We start from the raw sequence: 19,177 nt of genomic DNA on the forward strand, positions 1-19,177 counted from the left end.
GTGAGGGCGCTGAGGGGGCTGTGAGGGCGCTGAGGGGGCTGTGAGGGGGCTGTGGGGGCGGCTGGAGCCTCGTCGGAGCGCTGGGCTGGGACACTGCCCCCTGTCCTACGTCTGCTTGCCGGCCGTTCTTTGTCTCTCTCTCTCTTCTTAAATTTACACCATTTATAATCCGGTTTATTTAATTGTGTCAATTTAAAATCTGTCCTGACAAAGCAGAAGCTGCCCTGGTCGTATTGGGAAGCAATAGAACCTTAGGGGTTTTACCTTTTAAATGCAAACTTAACTTGAGGGAATGGACAAGCTAAAAAAAAGTGGGATCATTTTAGGTTAAAATATTTTGCCTCTGGGTTAATGTTTCAGTGTGTTGATTTATTCATTAACCTGTTTTAATTATTTGAACAAAGGTAAAGACTGAAACAATATTTTTGATTTCAGAAATCCTTATATCCTTGTAAGAGATAATGAAACCTAATTTTAAGAAGTGTGAGACAGATAACTTATTTATTTATTTGGACATTCCCCTTGACAATGTACAGGTTCATTTTGGTGATGGATAAAGAAGCAACTGCTAAATTGCCATCTGCCGTGTTCACCTTGAATGCTATTAAAGGGCGTAGGAAAAAGAGGGATGGAACATTACAAGCTGCAAAATTGAATGCTTCTTTAGCTTCTAAAATCAAAACTAAGTTAATGAGTAAGTACTGCTAAAATAAAACTGAAGCCATCTACTGTACTTAGAATGTATGGCTTTAAAAGGAATAGTAGTTGTATTTAACATGATTTGCTGAAGTGCTGCCTGTTAAAAATACTAACTTATGTTGAGAATTTTAGGAGAGTCTGAAAGTTAAAATGTGATTGTAAGTTGTTTATTTATATAGTTCTCAGAGTATTTTGGGTCCGTGCTTCTTGGTGTGCTAGTGTTTTTGTAAAGAGTATAATCAAATGCATCTACAACACCCATGTCCACAGCCATGCTTGGGGCATCTGAAAACCGAGGACTCAAAATGAGTAAAATCAATGAACTCTTAATATATAGTTGCCATGGTAAAACACCTAGTATTCCCATCTGCAAAAATGGGATTTATATAAAATTATTCAACGAATAATTCAATGAATAATTTTATATAACTTACTGAATCTAAGAAAACTGGAAATATTAATCTGTTTGATTTAATCACTTGTCACTTAATCACTGGGAAACTTTTTTTTCCCAGTTACTCAATATTACATTCAAACATAGGTCTGCCATGGTAAATGGCTGGGGTTTGTTTCTGGCTCAGACAAAAATACCACTATGGAACATCTCAAGAAACTTTTCTGCAAAAGATTGGGACACTATAAATGTAGTGAAACTCTGTTATCTGAGAGCTCTGTTTCAAGCAGCATGTTCAGTGAACGTTGATTTCTGCTTCTCTTTCTGTGAGCGGTGCAGGAAGATTTTTTTTTTTGTTGTTTCTATATATATTTATATATTTTTGTTCTTTTTGTATATATATTTTAACTTACTGTGGCTTTATGTAAAAATACTAATTTTCAGTGAAAAATAAACTGTATAGATGAATAATGCTAGTGTCCTTTAGAAATCTCCACACTGCAGTAATACAAATAATTCATAATTCAGTAAGATTAATAGTAATTTCAAAGCCTAATGTTTGGAATAAGCTTCCACTGTTGTTGTCTGTTTCCCAAGGCAAAGAAATAAGGCCTTGCAAATGTTGGATAACAGATCACAGAACTAAAAACATAAGACAATGAAGAGCTGTAGTAGAAGCAGTTTTCAAACTAGCCTCGCTCCTTTTTGTGCTCTTTTAGAGTATTGTCAGACTTTTCTCTGCTTTGGGTTCAGGTTAACTATGTGCCTACTGTGAATGTGAGGGAAAAGCTCCCGACATTTTGGTAATATGCAGTGCCATTGGAAGAAAAAAAGTTAAGTTCTTAAACATTCTGTAACAGATATGTGTAGGTAGGTTTTCATTAGGATGGTGGAAGGTATATTTTGAATTTAAAGCTTTTTATATTGTCAAAACTCCCATTCATTATCAGAATGTTTCAATACTTTAATTTGTAAAATGCGTAATTTTTTTAGAAATTTTTAAACATTTTTATGGCCATGAAACTGTCAATTTTTAAATGCTTTCTTCTTAAAAGAACCTTAGCAGGACCTGTGCATGAAATAAGCTTGAACATGAAACAGGCAGAGCAGTCATCAGACTGACGGCCACAGAAACAGTTTTGCACTGGAAAGTGTCCGGCTTTGCTGTCGTTGCATCAAAACCTGCAGAGAAAAATTTGTTGCATAGTGACAGTTCACACAGAGAGGGCCTGGAATTGAAGCTGGTGAAAATAACAGCATTTTTTTTGTCTTCTTTAGATAACTCATCTATGTTGAAAGTATCTTTACAACAGAATAACAGAGCATTAGCCGTGGCTTTAAGTGTTGAGAAAGAAAATTCTCGCAGGCTAAAGAATGAGAGGATTTGTCTTCAGAAGGAAGTAGAAAAACTGCAGCTTCATAATATCTTGCTTCGTCAAAAACTAAACGGTTTGGTATGCTGCAAATAATATAATTTAAACTTTGATCAGATAAACCAACCTTTTATCTTTTTTGGAAACTTAATGTTACTTCTTAAAATGGTGATTTAAAAGATATATCTCACATTTCTGAAGTTGTATAATCTGAAGTGTAATATTTAAGTTTGATTTTTCTTTCATAGGTTTTATTGTTCTTACTATTTTGTCTATCAGTGTGTATGTTTATCTATAGCCACTTTGGTGTCAGCTTCACCTTTATAGGTGTTAAGATGGTATTAAAATCAATTTGTGCTCAATTAAGTCTAAAAAAAATTATAGTGTAGATTCACCTTTTGTCTCTTCTTAAGACAGAAGCCACTTAAAATATATTTTTTAAATTACTTTTTCTTTTACATTCAGAATAAAACTCTTATTGGAATAGAAGCATTTTTGAATGATCACCTTTTAACTGCAATAGAAATAAGCAGTCCTTCTGAGGTAAGATGTTTTTTGAACTATTACCATACTGAACTCATTTCACATGATAAGATTTTCAAAGCATCAGATTGAGTGCAATGTTGAAATATATATGTGTTGTAAAACATTTATCCCAGTTCTTTAAAACTTGGGATGAAACACTGGCCTAGTGAAATAAATTAAATTTTGCTGCGCTGAAAGTTTAGGATTTAATCTGGTTTATAAAGTATCTAAAAGTTAAGTATCAGTTAGCTCAAACTTAGTACTTCAGTATATGGAGAGCACGTTACCTGCCTTCCTTGCTTAGTGCTGCAATAGATATCCTACATGTGCCAACTTAACCAGAAAACATAGTCCATGTTAGTCCTTGTCTCATGGAAAAATTATGATTGATTTTAAAAAAAGGAAAATGCTGTGTTTTCTGTTTTAAACTGTTGTTTAGTGTTGCTCTGTGCTTCTATGTGTATAATGCAGTTTGCACTGGAAAAGTCTGTACGTGGCTTTGGGATGCAAGTAGGTTTTGAATTTTGATGAACTTTGTTACAAAGTATTTTCCTTTAAAATTATTGCCTGTGCTTGAATATCATGTGCCTTCCATCAGTGCTTCTGTTTTTTTCCCCATTCATTTTTGGTTTTTTTTCCCCTCTGAGTATTTCCAATACTTAAGTCATAAGAGAATATTCAGCTATTCATACTTCCCCACTGTTCTTTTGAAAGAATCTGCAGAGTTCCTTTCCTCTGTCAGCTGATCCAAGTAGCCCTGCTGATGACCAGTTCAAGAGTGCACCTCAGTCAGTGAGGTAGGAGGTTATATTATTAAGTGTCTGTGGATTTTTTTTTTCTACAGCTAATCTGTATATTGTCCTGGGTATTTTTGAGGTCATGAGAAACAATTTGCTGTCTAATTCAGACATTACCTATTTACAACTTGGAGTTTAGGGAGAGAGTGGTAGACAAAACCTGTATTTGAATAATTTGCTGGTTGCTTCATGTGATCTCACTAGCACAAAGCAGGATTCTTTAGCATCAAAAATACATTTGCCCAAAGATAGAACCAGGTTTCATAGTCGAGTTCTCATTTTCTGCTTTTATACATTATTAAGGAAACATTTTAACAATAGAATGTTATGTCAAAAAATGTAATAAAAATCTTCACAGTAAAATTTCCTCTTTTCAGATGTGTAGAATTGCCAGTGAGGCTTCCTTTAATTGGAACAGCTAATGCAAAACAGCAAGGTAGCCCTTCTCTGGGTGAAATACCGAATTCCTACAAGTGTACCACTAATTTGTCAGAGGAAGGGCATTCAGATCAACTCAAGTTTGCATCATCGTTGCCTTCTGGGACAAATAATCAAGAGTTGATTGAAACAGATCCAGTGGAAACAGCTGTTGACAAGAATAAATTTTTTAAAGGTATGATGTATTTCTGTGCAGGTGATTTATTTTTCAGAGCTCTCTGAGAATTAGTATTTAATAATTCACTACTTGATGTGCAATACAGAAGGTATAGTAAGATTCCTGAACTGTAATAAACTAATGAAAAATTGAATGCTCACCCATAAATACAGGTGTCCTGACAATCACTTGTGGAATAGTGTTCATTGAAGTGACACAACTCAAATGTAACAAAATCAATGTGAACAGAATAAAACCTTTGTAAGATAACCAAATAATAACTGAAGTAGTTATAGAAAAGTATATTTCCATTTGTGTCCAATTTCAAAAGTGCAACTTTGGTAAAATACGAAATTAGCTCTAGTGAACTAAATTTTTGAGGACCAACCAAAGAGTGTGTGTATTCAGTTAAAAAAAAATAAAATTTTTATTTTTTCCTACTTGTGATTCAACCTTCAGTAATTTTATAGAGAGTAATTTTTATAGAGCTGCACTCTATTCTTTCTTTCACTAAGCTGCTGAATTTTTTCTTTTTGCAGAAAATCAACTATGCACAGAATTAAGTTGCAGTAGTGCCCTTATGACTCATGTCAAAAATACACGATCCTTAGGACAGTCTGAGGAGCTCACAAAACAGTGTCCTGGTGGTTCATTGCCATCCTGTGCAAATGTGACGGAAAGAAAGAAACATGCAGTGCTTGATAAGTCAAAAACTCAACCTGATATAAAGGATTTTGATAAAAAGTGTGGGTCATTGAATCTGCCTAAACACGGTACCAACAGTGGCAGCAACCCCAATGATACCAATTTGCAGGAAGGTTCAAATGACTTGTGTCACATGATTCCCTCACCTCCTAAATATAGCAATGAAAGTAAGACAGATTTTAAGAAGCTGCGTTTTGCTGACAAAATGAAGCCTGAAGAAACACTTTATGATGCTGATATGGAGTTGACTGCCAGTGATGCTGGTGAACTACTCACAGTTACAGCAAAAGACAAGTATAAATTGCACCAAAATAAAATTAGTAATGCCAATTCTGACAAAATATTAGCAAAGTTCAGAAAAGTAAAATATTCTAAGAAGGATAAAGAAAAAAACAAAAGCAAGACTGAAGTTGATTCAAATTTATGTGCAGAAGAAAGGCATGCTGGGGCTGACAATAGTGAAACCTCAGAAACTACTGACTCAGAAATTCAACTATTCCAAAGTCAGACAGAACAGGTACCTACAGGAGATTGTGCAGAGAAACAGAGTAAAGCAAGTAAAGCTAAAGATAGGAGGAGGATGTACCAGGTTAACATAGTGAGTCCAAGAAAACAGGAGACAAATGAAGAAACTTTCTCAGAAATGTCTGGAGACATGGAAAGCAAAATTCAAAAAGCAAACTCGAAGTCACCTCTTAACAAGATCCCACCAGAAGTTTATTGTCCTGAAAATTTGCCATTCCAGGATAATACTTCTAAGGTGTTTCCTTTACAGGGTGACTTTCTAAATACAAATGAGAAAGATAGCAGACCAACAAAAAATAGGAAAACTTTTCAAAACCCTTCCAAAGCAAACACAGCAAAATCCTGTGGAGGGGAAAATGGCCAGGATGAAGAATATATTACAAAAAAATCTCAAACAGGGATATACCAACTTGACAGCAAGACAAAACAAAACCATAAAAATATTATAAAGAGAAAAGACAATAAAAAAAGTAGTTACAGACGAAGTAGAGAAACTGAAAATGACAGTGTTCATAAAATTAGTCAGAAAGCAGACCAAAAGAGCAGCCATTGTTCACCAGGCAGATTAAAACGTACATTGGCAAAGGCGGGCCGGAAAACATACATAATACCAAAGGGAAACCTTACACTGTTCTCAGCTTGTAAAAATCAAGAATTGAAACATAAGGATTCATTGCATGCAGAGGCTGGAAATAAAGTAACAGAAACTCAGCAAACACGAGTAGCTTTAGTTACTCAGGATGGTGTAGCTCTGAGTGCACCACAAGCTAAAGAACAAGTTGATGATGATGCTGACATGTTAAAGAAAGCAGATTTCTCAGCAGTGGCAACTAAACCCCTCCCCATTAGTAGTTCTTCTGGTAATCAGGTAAAGCAGAAACAGAGATTTAGTTCTGATAATACTGAGAGCAGACAAGAAAAAAGTTATTTCAGGCCTGTTGATCTGGGCAGGCAGAATATTTTGGATGATCAGGAAGTCCCTCATGAAATAGGTTCCTTTATGGGTAAATTAAAGCCTGTTATTCAAGTTGAACGTTGTAAGAATATGTCATTAAATGTAGGTAGCTTTTCCCAGGAAGGTCTTTCCAATGTGCGGCTCCCGGCCCTTGATAACCAAAATGTTTCTGTCAACTTCTCCATGCTGAAGGACTCTGAAATCCATGGGGAAAATGATCATAATGAAGTACTGAATGCTGAAAAAGCAGAACAAAATCTGGACCATATTTCTAAAGAGAGTTACAAAAATGCTCTGACACCTTGTCATGGTAAGTGTATGGGCTAGGAAAAAAAATGGTCTTTTGTTGAATTAGGTAGTGCCTGAAATAGTGTTTACATGTCTTCTCTTAATACTGTTCTAATCATTGCTAGATTAGAGTGGATAAAACAACATTGGAAAAGGTAAGAATGAAAATCACTAAAATTATGCATATTCCATATCATCTCTCAGTCTCAATATCCTTTTTTTAATTGTGGTAACCAATATCCTTGTTACTTCCCAATATGTCCCAAGGTGATAGTAGGCCACATGTAAATAGTCTGTATTCTTGAGAAGCAATTTTGGTTGGAGCATGTATTCAGTTTTCAAGGAATGTCATGGAATTCAGAAAGCTGGGGATTGAAAAGATCTAGTAGCTTGAGACTTTATACAAGGCAAATAAGAAGGAACTAACTATTCCCTTTATAAATGGAGAACATAGCTGGACTTCTTAAAGAATTCATTTGTGTTTCTTTATAAACACTGCAATTCAACAGGAATTCTCATATCTAACAAAAGTATGGTGAGTAGGTTTTTTCTATAATCTGTCCACGAGCAAACTTCAATATGACAACCTCTTTTTTAAAATAAGATAAATTAAGAAAATAATCAAACGTTGTAGTCTGGAAGATGGGTGTAGATTCTTCCATCAGAAGTGAAATTACTGTAAAGGAGCTAAAGGAATATATCACTAACACATCTGTGCAAGAGTTTATATATACTTTGAAATGTAGCTTTGCAGTTTTGTAGCATTAGGGGTCTATTTTGTAAACATACTTGTTCTCAACAAGTTCCTGTTTACTTCATTGTATCTGAGAAAATCTCAACACCTAGAAAGTGCCCTAGCTCAGATTAATATTTGAATTCCAAACTATCAGGCAAATATTGCCTCATTTGAATGCTGCCTCATTTGAATGCTTAGACACAATGGCCAAAAAAATCTTCAATTTTACATGAGCTCAGAGTAGGAATACTGACAATTGTGTGAGGTATCAGTCTTTGTAATTTGTAGTTGTATCTTTTCATCTTCAGTTCCTTCTTTGGAAAGTGGATCCCATAATTTTTTTACCTTTACTGAGAAATTAGTAAACTGTATCAGTATCAAAGACTGCTGACATAAAAAGCAAGCTAATTAGCTGATCTTCATCCATTTAAGTATAATTCAAAACCTGGTTAATTTTTCATCCTACATCCAAATCCCTATCTTGAATTGAAAGATTGCTATGTTCATTTTGTGCACATATGCCCAAAAAGCAGCCATAAAGCTGGAAAATTCAGTACTGGAGAACTCTTGTACAATTTGACTCTTCAGATTACACATGTATACCCTCCCCCTGCATTCAAGGCCATGAGCTGTGTGCAGTTTTACTTTTGTAAATGCAGTACCTTAGGGAGTCTTAAGCTGCCAGCTGCAAACTGCAGTGCTCATGGGGCTTCCTGAATCATCCCATGAGCCATGGCAGACCTCAAACAGCTCGAAATTTATTGAAAGGTGCTGTAGTGGCATTTTCTTTGGTTGTTTGTACCAGTTTGTGTTGAGTGTCTTTAGCAGGAGCAGTAACCAAAGTACCTGAATTAGGAAATACCTATGAAAAATAATTATTAATTGACAGTTTACGTAATTATTCAGAAAATATTTAAAATGAGGCATATAAACTACTGTATTTACAGGGAGAAAGGCTTTCCAAGATCTGACAAATACTGGTGTACAATCTCACGCTTTTGTACCTAAATCCCCCAAAACTTTAGAAGAAAACTCAGCAGCACCATCCAGACGAGCTAGATCCACTGTTTGCTACAAAGAACCCAGTCTACACAGGTAGGGGGGGCAAGTAGGTTGGGGCTTTTGTTTGCCTTTTGAGTGTGTAACTGTCCCCAGTAAAGATCGTTCAGCTGTTTATTTGGGGGTTTAACAGCCTATCACAGATCTCTTTTGCAAAGATACTTCAGTGTTGGTATAAAACTTCTCCTGTGTGGCAGGGTTTCCAAGTTCCAAAGTAAGACAACAACAGTATTCAAATCTCTAAATATAGTCTGCAGTAATAATGAACAATAGTGAATCTTAATGTTTATCATTATATAAACCCCTTTAGATGTGGATAATTGTAAATGTTATACTTAAAGGTGAACTTATACCATAATAATGTCCTTGTAATATTGTCAAGTGTAAAGAAAATTTATGCACTAATATTGTATAATTCAGTAGTTTTCCTCTAAGTAGCTGTATCTAATATAAGAAATCATTTAAGATATATAAATTTGATAATTTGTTATATTAGTTAGCTATATTAATTTTATACTTCATTTGCCTCTCATTGTTCATAGCAAATTTAGTGGCACAGGATTTTTGAGATTGTTAAAAGGCAAGACATAATAACTATTAACATTTAGAAGAGGATTTTGAAGCCAAACTTCCATTAAGAAAACATATATTTGCACTTACATGAATAGATCTAAATCTAAATGGACCTTTAAGTTGATTACTTCTAAAAATATTCTGGATTTTTTGGAAGTATAATATTGATTTAAGGAACAGTTATGCTGTGTTGTGTGTATATTAGTAGGAGGAGTATTCTTGAGGTAAAGATAGTATCAAGGCTTCCCTGTAACAGTGTTGGAAGTGAAAGGGTTATGGCTACTTACTTCATTACAAAGGTGTAAAAAGAGTATGCCTGTCTTTTCTGGCAATACTGTGACAGGAGAAAAAAACCAAATCCACAAAATGAAAAAAATTTAGAACACTGTTCTAATACACCCTAAAATATTTTTTGCTTATGTAAGTAAGCAAACTATTTGAAGTAATGAGACTATGGACAAGGAGGAGCTAAAACTAATGTAGGAAGTGTCTTCACTTTACCACTGGCAATTCAGAAGTGTTTATACCAGGTAACTTGTAAAATAAATGGGAAGGGATTAGGGTTACACTGTTACTTTACTAATTGATTTAGATGCTAAAATGCTAATTATATATAATATTATATATTGACACACTGACACTCTTTTACCCCAGAATGATAAGGCTCTGTATTTCTGAGAGAGACAGTAACTAATAACAGAAAAAAAAGTTGATGTCACTTAAGATTTCAGATGATTTATATTTTATTTGCAATTATACTGTCCTGAATGGGTGCTGTTAGGCTTTTTGTTTAAATAAGTTTTGAATTTTGTCTTATAGGAATATCACATTAATATGACAGAGGTCACATAAAAACACTACTATTTTTAGAATTATTTTGGAAAGCAGTAGTTATCTATTCCTTGCTATTTCAGACATAATTATTTACCATAAATTTAATTTCTTCAGTGAATCAAGCTTTTCATTAAGAGTATTTACCACTTGAGTTATTTTAATTTGAACTGTTATTATAATTACATTATTATGGTTACATAGGTGCTTGATGATATTCATACACAATGTCTTTTTTCTCTTTTCTTTACAGCAAATTGAGGCGTGGGGATCAGTTTACAGATACGCAATTTCTGTGTTCCCCAGTCCGTAAAGTAAAAAATAAAACAAGTTTTAAAAGTAAATCAAAATTTATTTGAAGAAGACAAAAGAATTGCCTTTATGAGCAGTACTTCTAAAATGGGTACAAATGTTTATGTGTGTATATATATGTTTAGCAATATAGAGTGCTTATTGTTCTTTGATTAGTAAAGTTCTTCCAAAGTGACATTTTCTGAAAAAGAGCCTCTGAAAAAGGGCACAGAACACTTCACTGAGGAAGGCATATACATGTTAGGTTCCACTCATGTTTTGCATTTCTGGTCAGTAATTTATAATTTCTTCAAAGTGTTTGCAGCACTTCTTAAATTGTAAGAAAAGTGTATGTTTTAATGTAAATTGAAAATAAACTAGCTTTGGGAATTTTAATGTGAGTTTTTCATATTTATTTTGAGTAGAGCCATTTCTCAGTGCTGTTTGGAACAGACACATGCATCCCAAATTTTGATAAATTTATTGAAATAGATGGAGACAGTCCTTTTTTTTTGATAGTTGACTTTGGGATTTGACAGAATCATACTGAAATTTGAATAAGGAAGTCTCACTGAGGAATAGTGGAGAGAAGTCTAGTGTCCAGAGTACATGCCAGAGGCAGCCAGGAAGATCACTGCAATGGAAATTCAATAGGGAATAGGATCCAGACAAAGCAACACCTTGAGTTTCCAACTGAGAGTGCTAGTGTGATGACTAATACAACCACACTCACCATTCAGCTGTCAGGGTCCTGTACTCCTTCCCCCCTGAAATCTCATGGATAACGTTCTGCATTCCATAATGAGCTGTCAGCAGACAAACAGTTTTCTGTCATTACCTCATTTGCAGATGCTGCCAGCTGCAGGCTACAGCTCACAGCCCACACAACTTTTACAGATTACAACGGGTAAGGTTCAGGTTAATTTTGCAACAAAGTTAGCCAGAGCTCGTTTTTAATGAGTTACAAATAATTTATTTTGGGTAGAGAGGGTGGTTGCTCACGCAGTATGCACTAGATATCACTAGTTTACATCAGCTTAAAAATTGATCAGACACATTAACAGAAGAAAAACCTATGAAGAGTTACCAGAAACACCATTCTGGCACAGGATGTCTCTGACTTGCAAATTGTTGAAGGCTGGAAGAGAATCCTAGAGAAGCCTTAATGTGCATTTGACCAATTTTTATACTTTTTCTATTCACTGTTGAAACTTTCAGAGACCAGTTCTTTGGTTAGCGAGACCTTTTGTCTGATACAGTACATCTCTTTTTAAGTGTAACTGCTACTCTTAAATTTGTTATATATGCTTAAGGATATGTATTCTTAAAAATTTATAATACATGTTTAGAAACATTCTTAAAAACTTTGCTTTTTGTACTTCATTGTAGATTTCATTGTAACCTGGAAAGCTGATGGAGAAAATAGTCCTTTAACACATATTAGAGACAAGAAGGTGATTGAGAATAGCTGGCATTGATTTCCAAACAGGAAATGAGGCTTTATTAACCTGATGATCTTCTCCAGCTAGCTTAGTGGGTGAAGGTAGAGCAGTAGATGTTGTTTGTCTCAGCTTTAGTCAGGCTTTTGACATTATATCTGATAACATTCCACAAACAAGCTGAGAAAGGAGGTGTTAAGTGCACAGTGAGGGGGGTTGAAAACCCAGAGGGGTTATGATTAGTGGCACGTGGTCCAGCTGGAGGCAAAACACTAGCGCTTCTTAGGGTTTTATGCTGGGGCCAGCACTGTTTAACACCTTTATTAACAACCTGTATGACAAGGCAGAGTGCACCCCATGCAAATTTGCAGTTGATACAAAACCAGAAGGAGTGGCTGAAATACTGGATGGTTCTGTCCAGAGGGATCTGGACAGGCTGGAGAAATGAGCGAAGCGGAACCTCAAGAAGTTCAACAAGAGGAACCTACATCCTTCTCCTGTGAGAAGAGATTCTCCAGAATTTCAGCTGCATATTTTGACAGAAAAGTGAGTCATGAATATCAAAATATATTCCTGGATGTAGTTTTCAGGTATGTCTGTTCTACATGTAAGAGCTATCACCATAAACACTGAGGCACAAAAGTATTATTCACAAATACTTCAGTAATACCACCACTGTTTGCCGTTGTGGTTCTTTTATTACAGTCTGTAGCCCTAAGGCAGCTTCCCGAGATCCTGTAGGACATCCCATGTATGAATTTGGAGTTAAATACAGGACTAGGAGGATAAGGACCTTTATCCCCTAAACAGAGAGCTTGTCTAGCTGTGGTCGCCAGTTCCAGAGACCATGCAAAGATTGTAAATTCACAGCAATAAGGACACCAAGATGTTTTCACACAGAACCTCACAGGAAAAAAGAGTATTCAATCAGTATGAAAATTTTTCCAATAAAAAACTCGCCTTATTACCCAGGCAATGTGATCTGCATGGCAAAACAGAGCTGTTAAAATTACTCTGAAAAGTTTAAGCAAATAGACTTTTTCCTTCTGAAGCACGGTGTGTATGTCACCATATTAGCAAGACCCTTATGAAGAGCTGCAGAAATGGTTGGGAAGATAGATTCTATCCTGATCCAATGTTATTTTAAAAAGAATTACCCATAGAAATTTTTATGCATTTTTTCCTTGTCTTTTTTTTTTTTTTTACCAAGTTTGTAATTAATTTGTTTCCTTTTTAATTGAAATGTTCTTGCTAGCTTCCACTGTTTGTCAACATCACTGGCTGTGTCATTAGAAATCCCAAAGAAGTGCTTTTTACAGCTTGTGTTCCCAGTGCTGGCACTACAGCAGCAAAACACGGTGGTTTTTTAAATGGTTGTTGCTCTCTATTGCCTGCAGTTTGAAAGCTAGAAACAGAAGCACATGCTTCATCTTCCCAGAAAATAAATAATATTTTAGGAGACGGTCTTAATTATTTTTCAGTGATAGTCCTGTTGTTCCACACAGCGTCAGGTGTTACCAGCTACACTGCCAGGGTGTTCCCAATATAAGCATGTTATTTTCAATAAAAGTATAAGGCCTAGGTCTTTATGCCCTCATTTCTTCCATTTCTTTTAGTATAGGTATCTTTCAAAGTAAAAAAAAAAAGGATAAAGAAAATGGCCTGAAGATGCCCAGAAGTCAGTTTAAGTAACTCTAAAATCATATTGTTGTTGCTGCTGCCCTTCTTCCCTTGCTTTCTCCATTCCTATTCTTCTTGTTGCTCAAATTAATGATCTATAACAGAACACAGAGAAAATTCACTTTGATATTTTCTAGGATGTATTTCTTTTAATTGTTTCCCAAAATGATCACATAAATGCAGCATAAAGAAGGTTACATTGCCTTTGCATCTTCACTAAATGTCCTTGTTTTACCAGATCATTTGATATATTAGAAGCTCTTTCCAGGCAAAAGATGTATAAACAGCTCGTGACTTTTGAGATAAAAATCAATCTGTAGCCATCAGCAGGGATTAAGATAATTTCGCTGAGGATAAGGTAATTTGAACTTCTCTTTATAGCTTCAAAGTTGCTTTTTTCTCATGCTTATTTAATCTGATTTTTTTTTTCATTTAATATTTTAGTTTGCCAGCTATAAAAAATTTTGGTTTAAATTTTGTAGGAAATTAATTCTATATATTTAGATTATACAGAAAGAGGAAAATATTTATGTTTCTATAAACCCTTGCCTGCACGAGTAGCCCTTAAAAATGGTTTTGATACCTGGAAGTTACTGACAATTACTTTGTGAATGGATATATAACCAAGAATTCCATTGGGCTCATGATCACTACATTGCTGGACTTTATCACAATTTAAAACTAACCTAGGAGATTGTTTTATAAGAGCCTCCCAACGTTTCACAGCGTCAGTGTCGCCCTCCGAGCGGCCCCGCTCTCGCTGCCCGCCCCGCTGCCCCGCCCCGCTGCCGAGGCCGCTCCGGCTGCCCGGGCTCCGCTGGTTCCGGGACTGGGCACGATGGCTCCGCAAGGGGAAGAGGCAGCTGAGGAGCTCGTGTTCTATGTGAATGGGAGGAAGGTAAGTATTGCCCGGAAAGAGTGTGGAGAAAGAGGGGCTGCTGTGCCAGAAGGAACCTCGAAGGGTGTGGGCACAGATTTGGCTTCCTCAGATTTCTTCATTGGAGTATAACTGAATCCTCACACAAGCCTCCAGAATAGCCATGGTTTCATCCCATTTTGGCTACCTCTGCTGTGTTTGGGGAAAAAAATGTGTCAAAGTGAAACACACTTTCAGCTGGGTATCAATTTTGGCTGGTAAGCAGTCTATTTTTTTCATTTATACGTGTCTGGCTTCTCATCTTTGATGGTATCAGATTTTCAGAGGCACAACTGAAAGTCAACAAGACTGGTGCCAAAACATGGACTGTTGACCATAAAGATAATATTGCAAGGACTGGTTGTTGATCCAAAGCAACTGTAGGGGACTAGCTGATTCTAAGCAACAGAATAAGAAATACTTTACTTGATCAAGAATGTAGATGTTCCTGTTGCTCTGTTGTCAGATGATTACAGCAAGTAAAAGTTCTTACAAATAAAGCTAGAAAAGAAATTGTTGCTGCTGACAACCTTAAAAGATCATTGCAGTGCATCGAAGTGCCAGGGAGACTTTAAAATCTGCAAATCATTAGTTCTTTGTGTTGTCACTATTGTAGCAAAGTTCTGGTGCATTTTTATTTCTGCTGTGGCCAAAGGTCAGTTCCCTCAGTGTAGCCTTTCACTGAGCAACAGTTATTTTTAGTAGTTGCAAGGTGCCCTGACACTTCTTTTCTGGAAACCTCTCTGCCTGAGAAGGAATTTCCAGAAGCAGCCCAAACTCTCCTGCAGTGTTTGGCAATTAGTTTAGTTCTATGAGAGGGAACCAGAGAATGATTCTCTTCTGGCTTTGTGGGAATGTAGTCTGTGCACTGCATTTCAAAAAGCCTTGGTTTCTTATTTAAACCTTGTTTTTAATTTCTTACTGCAGATAATAGAGAAAAATGCTGATCCTGAAGAAATGCTGCTGTCTTATCTGCGAAAGAGGCGTATCTTTTTCTTGTCTGTTCCCTAAAGTCACTCGTGTGAAAGCCTTATTCAAGCAAAATTCTCATAAATTTTAATTCAAGGTTTAATTACCAGGTTAAAGTAGTTGTGATTCCCCTAAGATAAACCAACCATATTAAATAATGTCTTTTTCTTAATCCAAATACTGTTCAGTTGAGCTACTGTACTTTTAGCCTAGTTTCTTAAACACACAAAATTATACCATCAGGCATGAGGGGTATGTGTTTATCTGTGTTCCTCCTCTCTCCCTTCTTAAAGAAGCCTAAAAACCTTGTGGTCAGTATACATAAAGCTTGACAGAATAGAAGTCTCCAAGTTTTGTGATAGTCTCTCTCCTAGGAAAAGACAGACATTGTGATGAGACCCTGAGTCTGAGGGATTTTGAGGGGGAGAAAGGCATCTTCCTTTTTGGTGGCTTTGGAATATTAAATTATCTGTTCGTTGATTCACAGTTTCAGATTGGCCACTGTTCCAGATTCACAGAAATGAGCACTTCTCTCAGAAGTGTGATCTTCCAAACGAGATGCAAGGTTAATATCCTTACTATAAATGGGCCTTCTGGGAAAAACTGAGATATGGGTTTTCAGTGGTCCACTGCAGTTTCAGGTATATAGCTGGTTTGCCCATTACATGTTACTTCCTTTCATATTTTCACTTGGAAAACTATTTTTCACTTCCTCTTTCTGTCCCAACTTACTCCTCTTCCAAAATAAGTCCAAATCAAGTTTTCTGTTTTCTTGAGGACAGGATTTTGGTCACATCACTCCTTAACTTCAATCTTATTTTCATTCAAAATTTCAATGCAACATAGAAAGGAGTCTGATGCATGTGCTATGTTACCAAACTAATTTTAAGTTCCTTAGAGGTTTAGGAAAAAAGGTGGCCCCAAGTCTTTGAGCAGCATAAAGACCAGAATGGAACCAGATAATTGTTTTTCCCTAATAAGAGCATTTTCAGTCCGTCTTACAGGAACTAAGTATGGCTGTGGAGGAGGTGGCTGTGGTGCCTGCACAGTGATGATATCAACTTATGAGCCAGCTTCAAAGAAGATACGGTATCCTTAACAGAAAATGTTGAAAACTACACAGAATTTTATGATTGTAGCTACTATTTCCAGATATGAAACTGTAAAAAGAGTTGTAAAAGATGTACTTAATAGTAAAAAAATCTAAAGTAAGGGTCACTGTAATTCAAGAGAATGCTGTAAAAATACTATTGATTCAGATATATTGTAAAATTGCTGAAGTATCATACTCAAATGTTTATTCTGACAGCTCCTGCAAGGAGGTTTTGGGAGGCATTAATTTAAGACCTTTGTATTGATCATTGGAATGTGGCTCCTACCTGCAGCTCTGTATCATGGTTTAACTCCAGCTGATAACTGAGCACCACAGAGCCACACACTCATTCCCCCTGGCAGGATGGGGGAGACAATCAGAAAGGTGAAAGTGAGAAAACTCATGGGTTGAGATAAAGACAGTTTCATAGATAAAACAAAAGCCGCTCATGCAAGCAAAGCAAAGTAAGTAATTCACTCACAACTTCCCATCAGCAGGCAGGTGTCCAGCCATCTGCAGGACAGAAAGGCTCTATCACATGTACCAGTGTCATGGTTTGAGATAGCCCAAAATCCAATTCTCTAGCTCCATCCCCCTTTCCCCCATTCTGAGTCTGGTTGTGTTTTGTCTGGAAAAACCCATCTCACATTAGGTTGAGATGTGGGAGGGGGGATGGAGCTAGAGAATTGGATTTTGGGGCTATCTCAAACCATGACAACCAGTTACTTGACAAGACAAACACCATCACTCCAAACATTCCCCCCTTCCCCCAGCTCTGTATGCTGAGCATGAGGCCCTATGGTATGGAATATCCCTTTGGTCAGTTTGGCACAGCTGTCCTGGCTGTGTGCTGCCCAACATTTTGTGCCCTTCAGCCCCCTCGCTGGTGGGGTGGGGTGAGGGGCAGAAAAGACCCTGACTCAGTGAAAGCCCTGCTCAGCAGTAACTAAACATCCCCGTGTTATCAGCACTAATCAAAAACAAATCAGCACAGATCAAAAACACAGCTTCATGCTGGCTACTTTGAAGAAAATGAACTCTGTCCCAGCACAAACCAGCACACTAGTTTTGTCATATGACTGGTAGGAAGATATGGCTGGCAGAAGTTTGAGTCTTACCAGCCCTTCAGTACTGAACTCTCTCCCTTATATCCCACTCACAAAAAGAAGGACTTTGAAACCCAGAACCCAAGTTTCATTAAGCTAAGAAATGGAATAAATTACTTTTAAATTGAGAAAACTCCAATCAAATTGTTAAATGGTTACAGGTCATTGTCAATTGAACTGTTTATTAGGTGAGGGGGATAATGTTCCAGTTGTTCTTTTAAACAGCTGCGTTACATTGGAATGCGACGCAAATAAAAAAGTTCTAAGTTACCGAAAGTGTTGAAATTAAAAGAGTCAGAACGACTCTTGAAAAGAAACACTTCAGCTGTATTAGAAAAACAAAAAATTTTATTTTAATGATTAAAAGCTTTGAAGAATTTTTGTTTTGGCATGTTGTTGCTATTGAGTATGATATTTATTTTACATCATAATTTCCTTTGGATGAGAAATTTGATTATAAATTTGCAGCAGTAATGCTTTACTTCCTTCAAATGACTACACCAATCCTCCCTTCCCATCTTCCTCCTCCAAGATACAGTTGACAGGTTGCTTGTGGGCAGGGGAAACAAGAGGAGAATTAGAAAGATTGAAGTATTGAGGAAGATTTAAATTCTGTGGAACTGTTGTCACAGATATGTTTTTTTATACTGAGGACATGAGACACGGGTAACAGGTGATCCCTTCCCATTCCAAGTGATGATAGTGACTTGACTGACTGAAAAATAATTTTCACACATTTATTATAATAAAATAACATTCATGTTCTTGATTCTCCCTTATGTTCCAAAGACACTATTCAGCCAATGCATGTTTGCTTCCCATTTGCTCCTTGTATGGTGCAGCAGTGACTACAGTGGAAGGTGTTGGAAGTACAAAAACCAGGATTCATCCAGTTCAGGTGAGAGTACAGTATCACTAAGAGGATTACTGATTTCTTTTTTGTGTGGACTGGCTTTAGTGGCAGTGCTTTTAGGGCATGGGAATTTCATATCATGATTATTTTCCTGCTAAACGGTAATAGAGAACAACATGGTTGATGAATCAAGATTTATGCTGTATGGTGGACCTTTCTTTAGTGCTGACAGTGTGATTAAGTAGTTGGTATATAAGGATTGTTGGAATGGATCAGGCTTGTGCTCCATTTGGGCTAATGGCACATCTTGGACAATGCCCCTTTAGCTGCTGTTTTAGTATAAATGCAAAAAAGACAGAAGTCCACTGAAAGTTAGTTAGCTTCCTTAGTAAGATGTGCCTGGACATCACACCCAAAATAATTGCTCTTATTTGATATTGCTTAAAGTGTTTTACTTAAAAAGTCTGATTTAGTGTGAAGACAAGATTTGCCATGGTGTCTCCCATTTAAGAGAGAATTCATTAGAGTGGAGATGAATGCTGGAAGGAGTGCTGTTTGTGGTATTTCATTTCAGGAAAGACTTGCCAAGTGCCATGGCTCCCAGTGTGGTTTCTGCACGCCTGGAATGGTGATGTCCATATACACTCTGCTAAGAAACCACCCAGAACCAACTTCAGAGCAGATGATTGCAGCTCTGGCTGGTAAATATTGCCACTTTTTAGTGTGCAGATGTGTCTCTGAAGGATTTTCTTCAGATACTCTGTGTATGTGAGTG

At 36.5% G+C, this 19,177-nt stretch overlaps 2 protein-coding genes across 8 annotated transcripts in view; both read left to right on the forward strand.

Annotated features, from left to right (window-relative positions):
• Positions 1-10,742, forward strand: part of SGO2 (shugoshin 2) — a 28,563-nt gene extending 17,821 nt beyond the window's left edge. For 3 of the 7 annotated variants that reach the window (XM_027636574.1, XM_027636575.1, XM_027636571.1), the window contains 8 exons: positions 537-694; positions 2,372-2,547; positions 2,932-3,009; positions 3,706-3,788; positions 4,166-4,401; positions 4,923-6,878; positions 8,540-8,687; positions 10,309-10,742. In XM_027636574.1, the coding sequence (XP_027492375.1) occupies positions 550-694; positions 2,372-2,547; positions 2,932-3,009; positions 3,706-3,788; positions 4,166-4,401; positions 4,923-6,878; positions 8,540-8,687; positions 10,309-10,414 (2,928 nt within the window). In that variant the 5' untranslated portion in view covers positions 537-549 and the 3' untranslated portion in view covers positions 10,415-10,742. The other 4 variants (XM_027636573.1, XM_027636570.1, XM_027636569.1 and 1 more) reach the window with 4 other exon arrangements.
• Positions 10,743-14,258: 3,516 nt separating this feature from the next.
• Positions 14,259-19,177, forward strand: part of AOX1 (aldehyde oxidase 1) — a 42,456-nt gene continuing 37,537 nt past the window's right edge. The window contains exons 1-5 of the mRNA XM_027636600.1: positions 14,259-14,363; positions 15,309-15,366; positions 16,343-16,439; positions 18,339-18,447; positions 18,977-19,103. Of these exons, the coding sequence (XP_027492401.1) occupies positions 14,304-14,363; positions 15,309-15,366; positions 16,343-16,439; positions 18,339-18,447; positions 18,977-19,103 (451 nt within the window). The 5' untranslated portion in view covers positions 14,259-14,303. The remainder of the gene's footprint in view (positions 14,364-15,308; positions 15,367-16,342; positions 16,440-18,338; positions 18,448-18,976; positions 19,104-19,177) is intronic.

The sequence above is a fragment of the Corapipo altera genome, unplaced genomic scaffold, assembly GCF_003945725.1.
Source record: "Corapipo altera isolate COAL_440 unplaced genomic scaffold, ASM394572v1 45, whole genome shotgun sequence".
Taxonomy (NCBI): Eukaryota; Metazoa; Chordata; class Aves; order Passeriformes; family Pipridae; genus Corapipo; species Corapipo altera.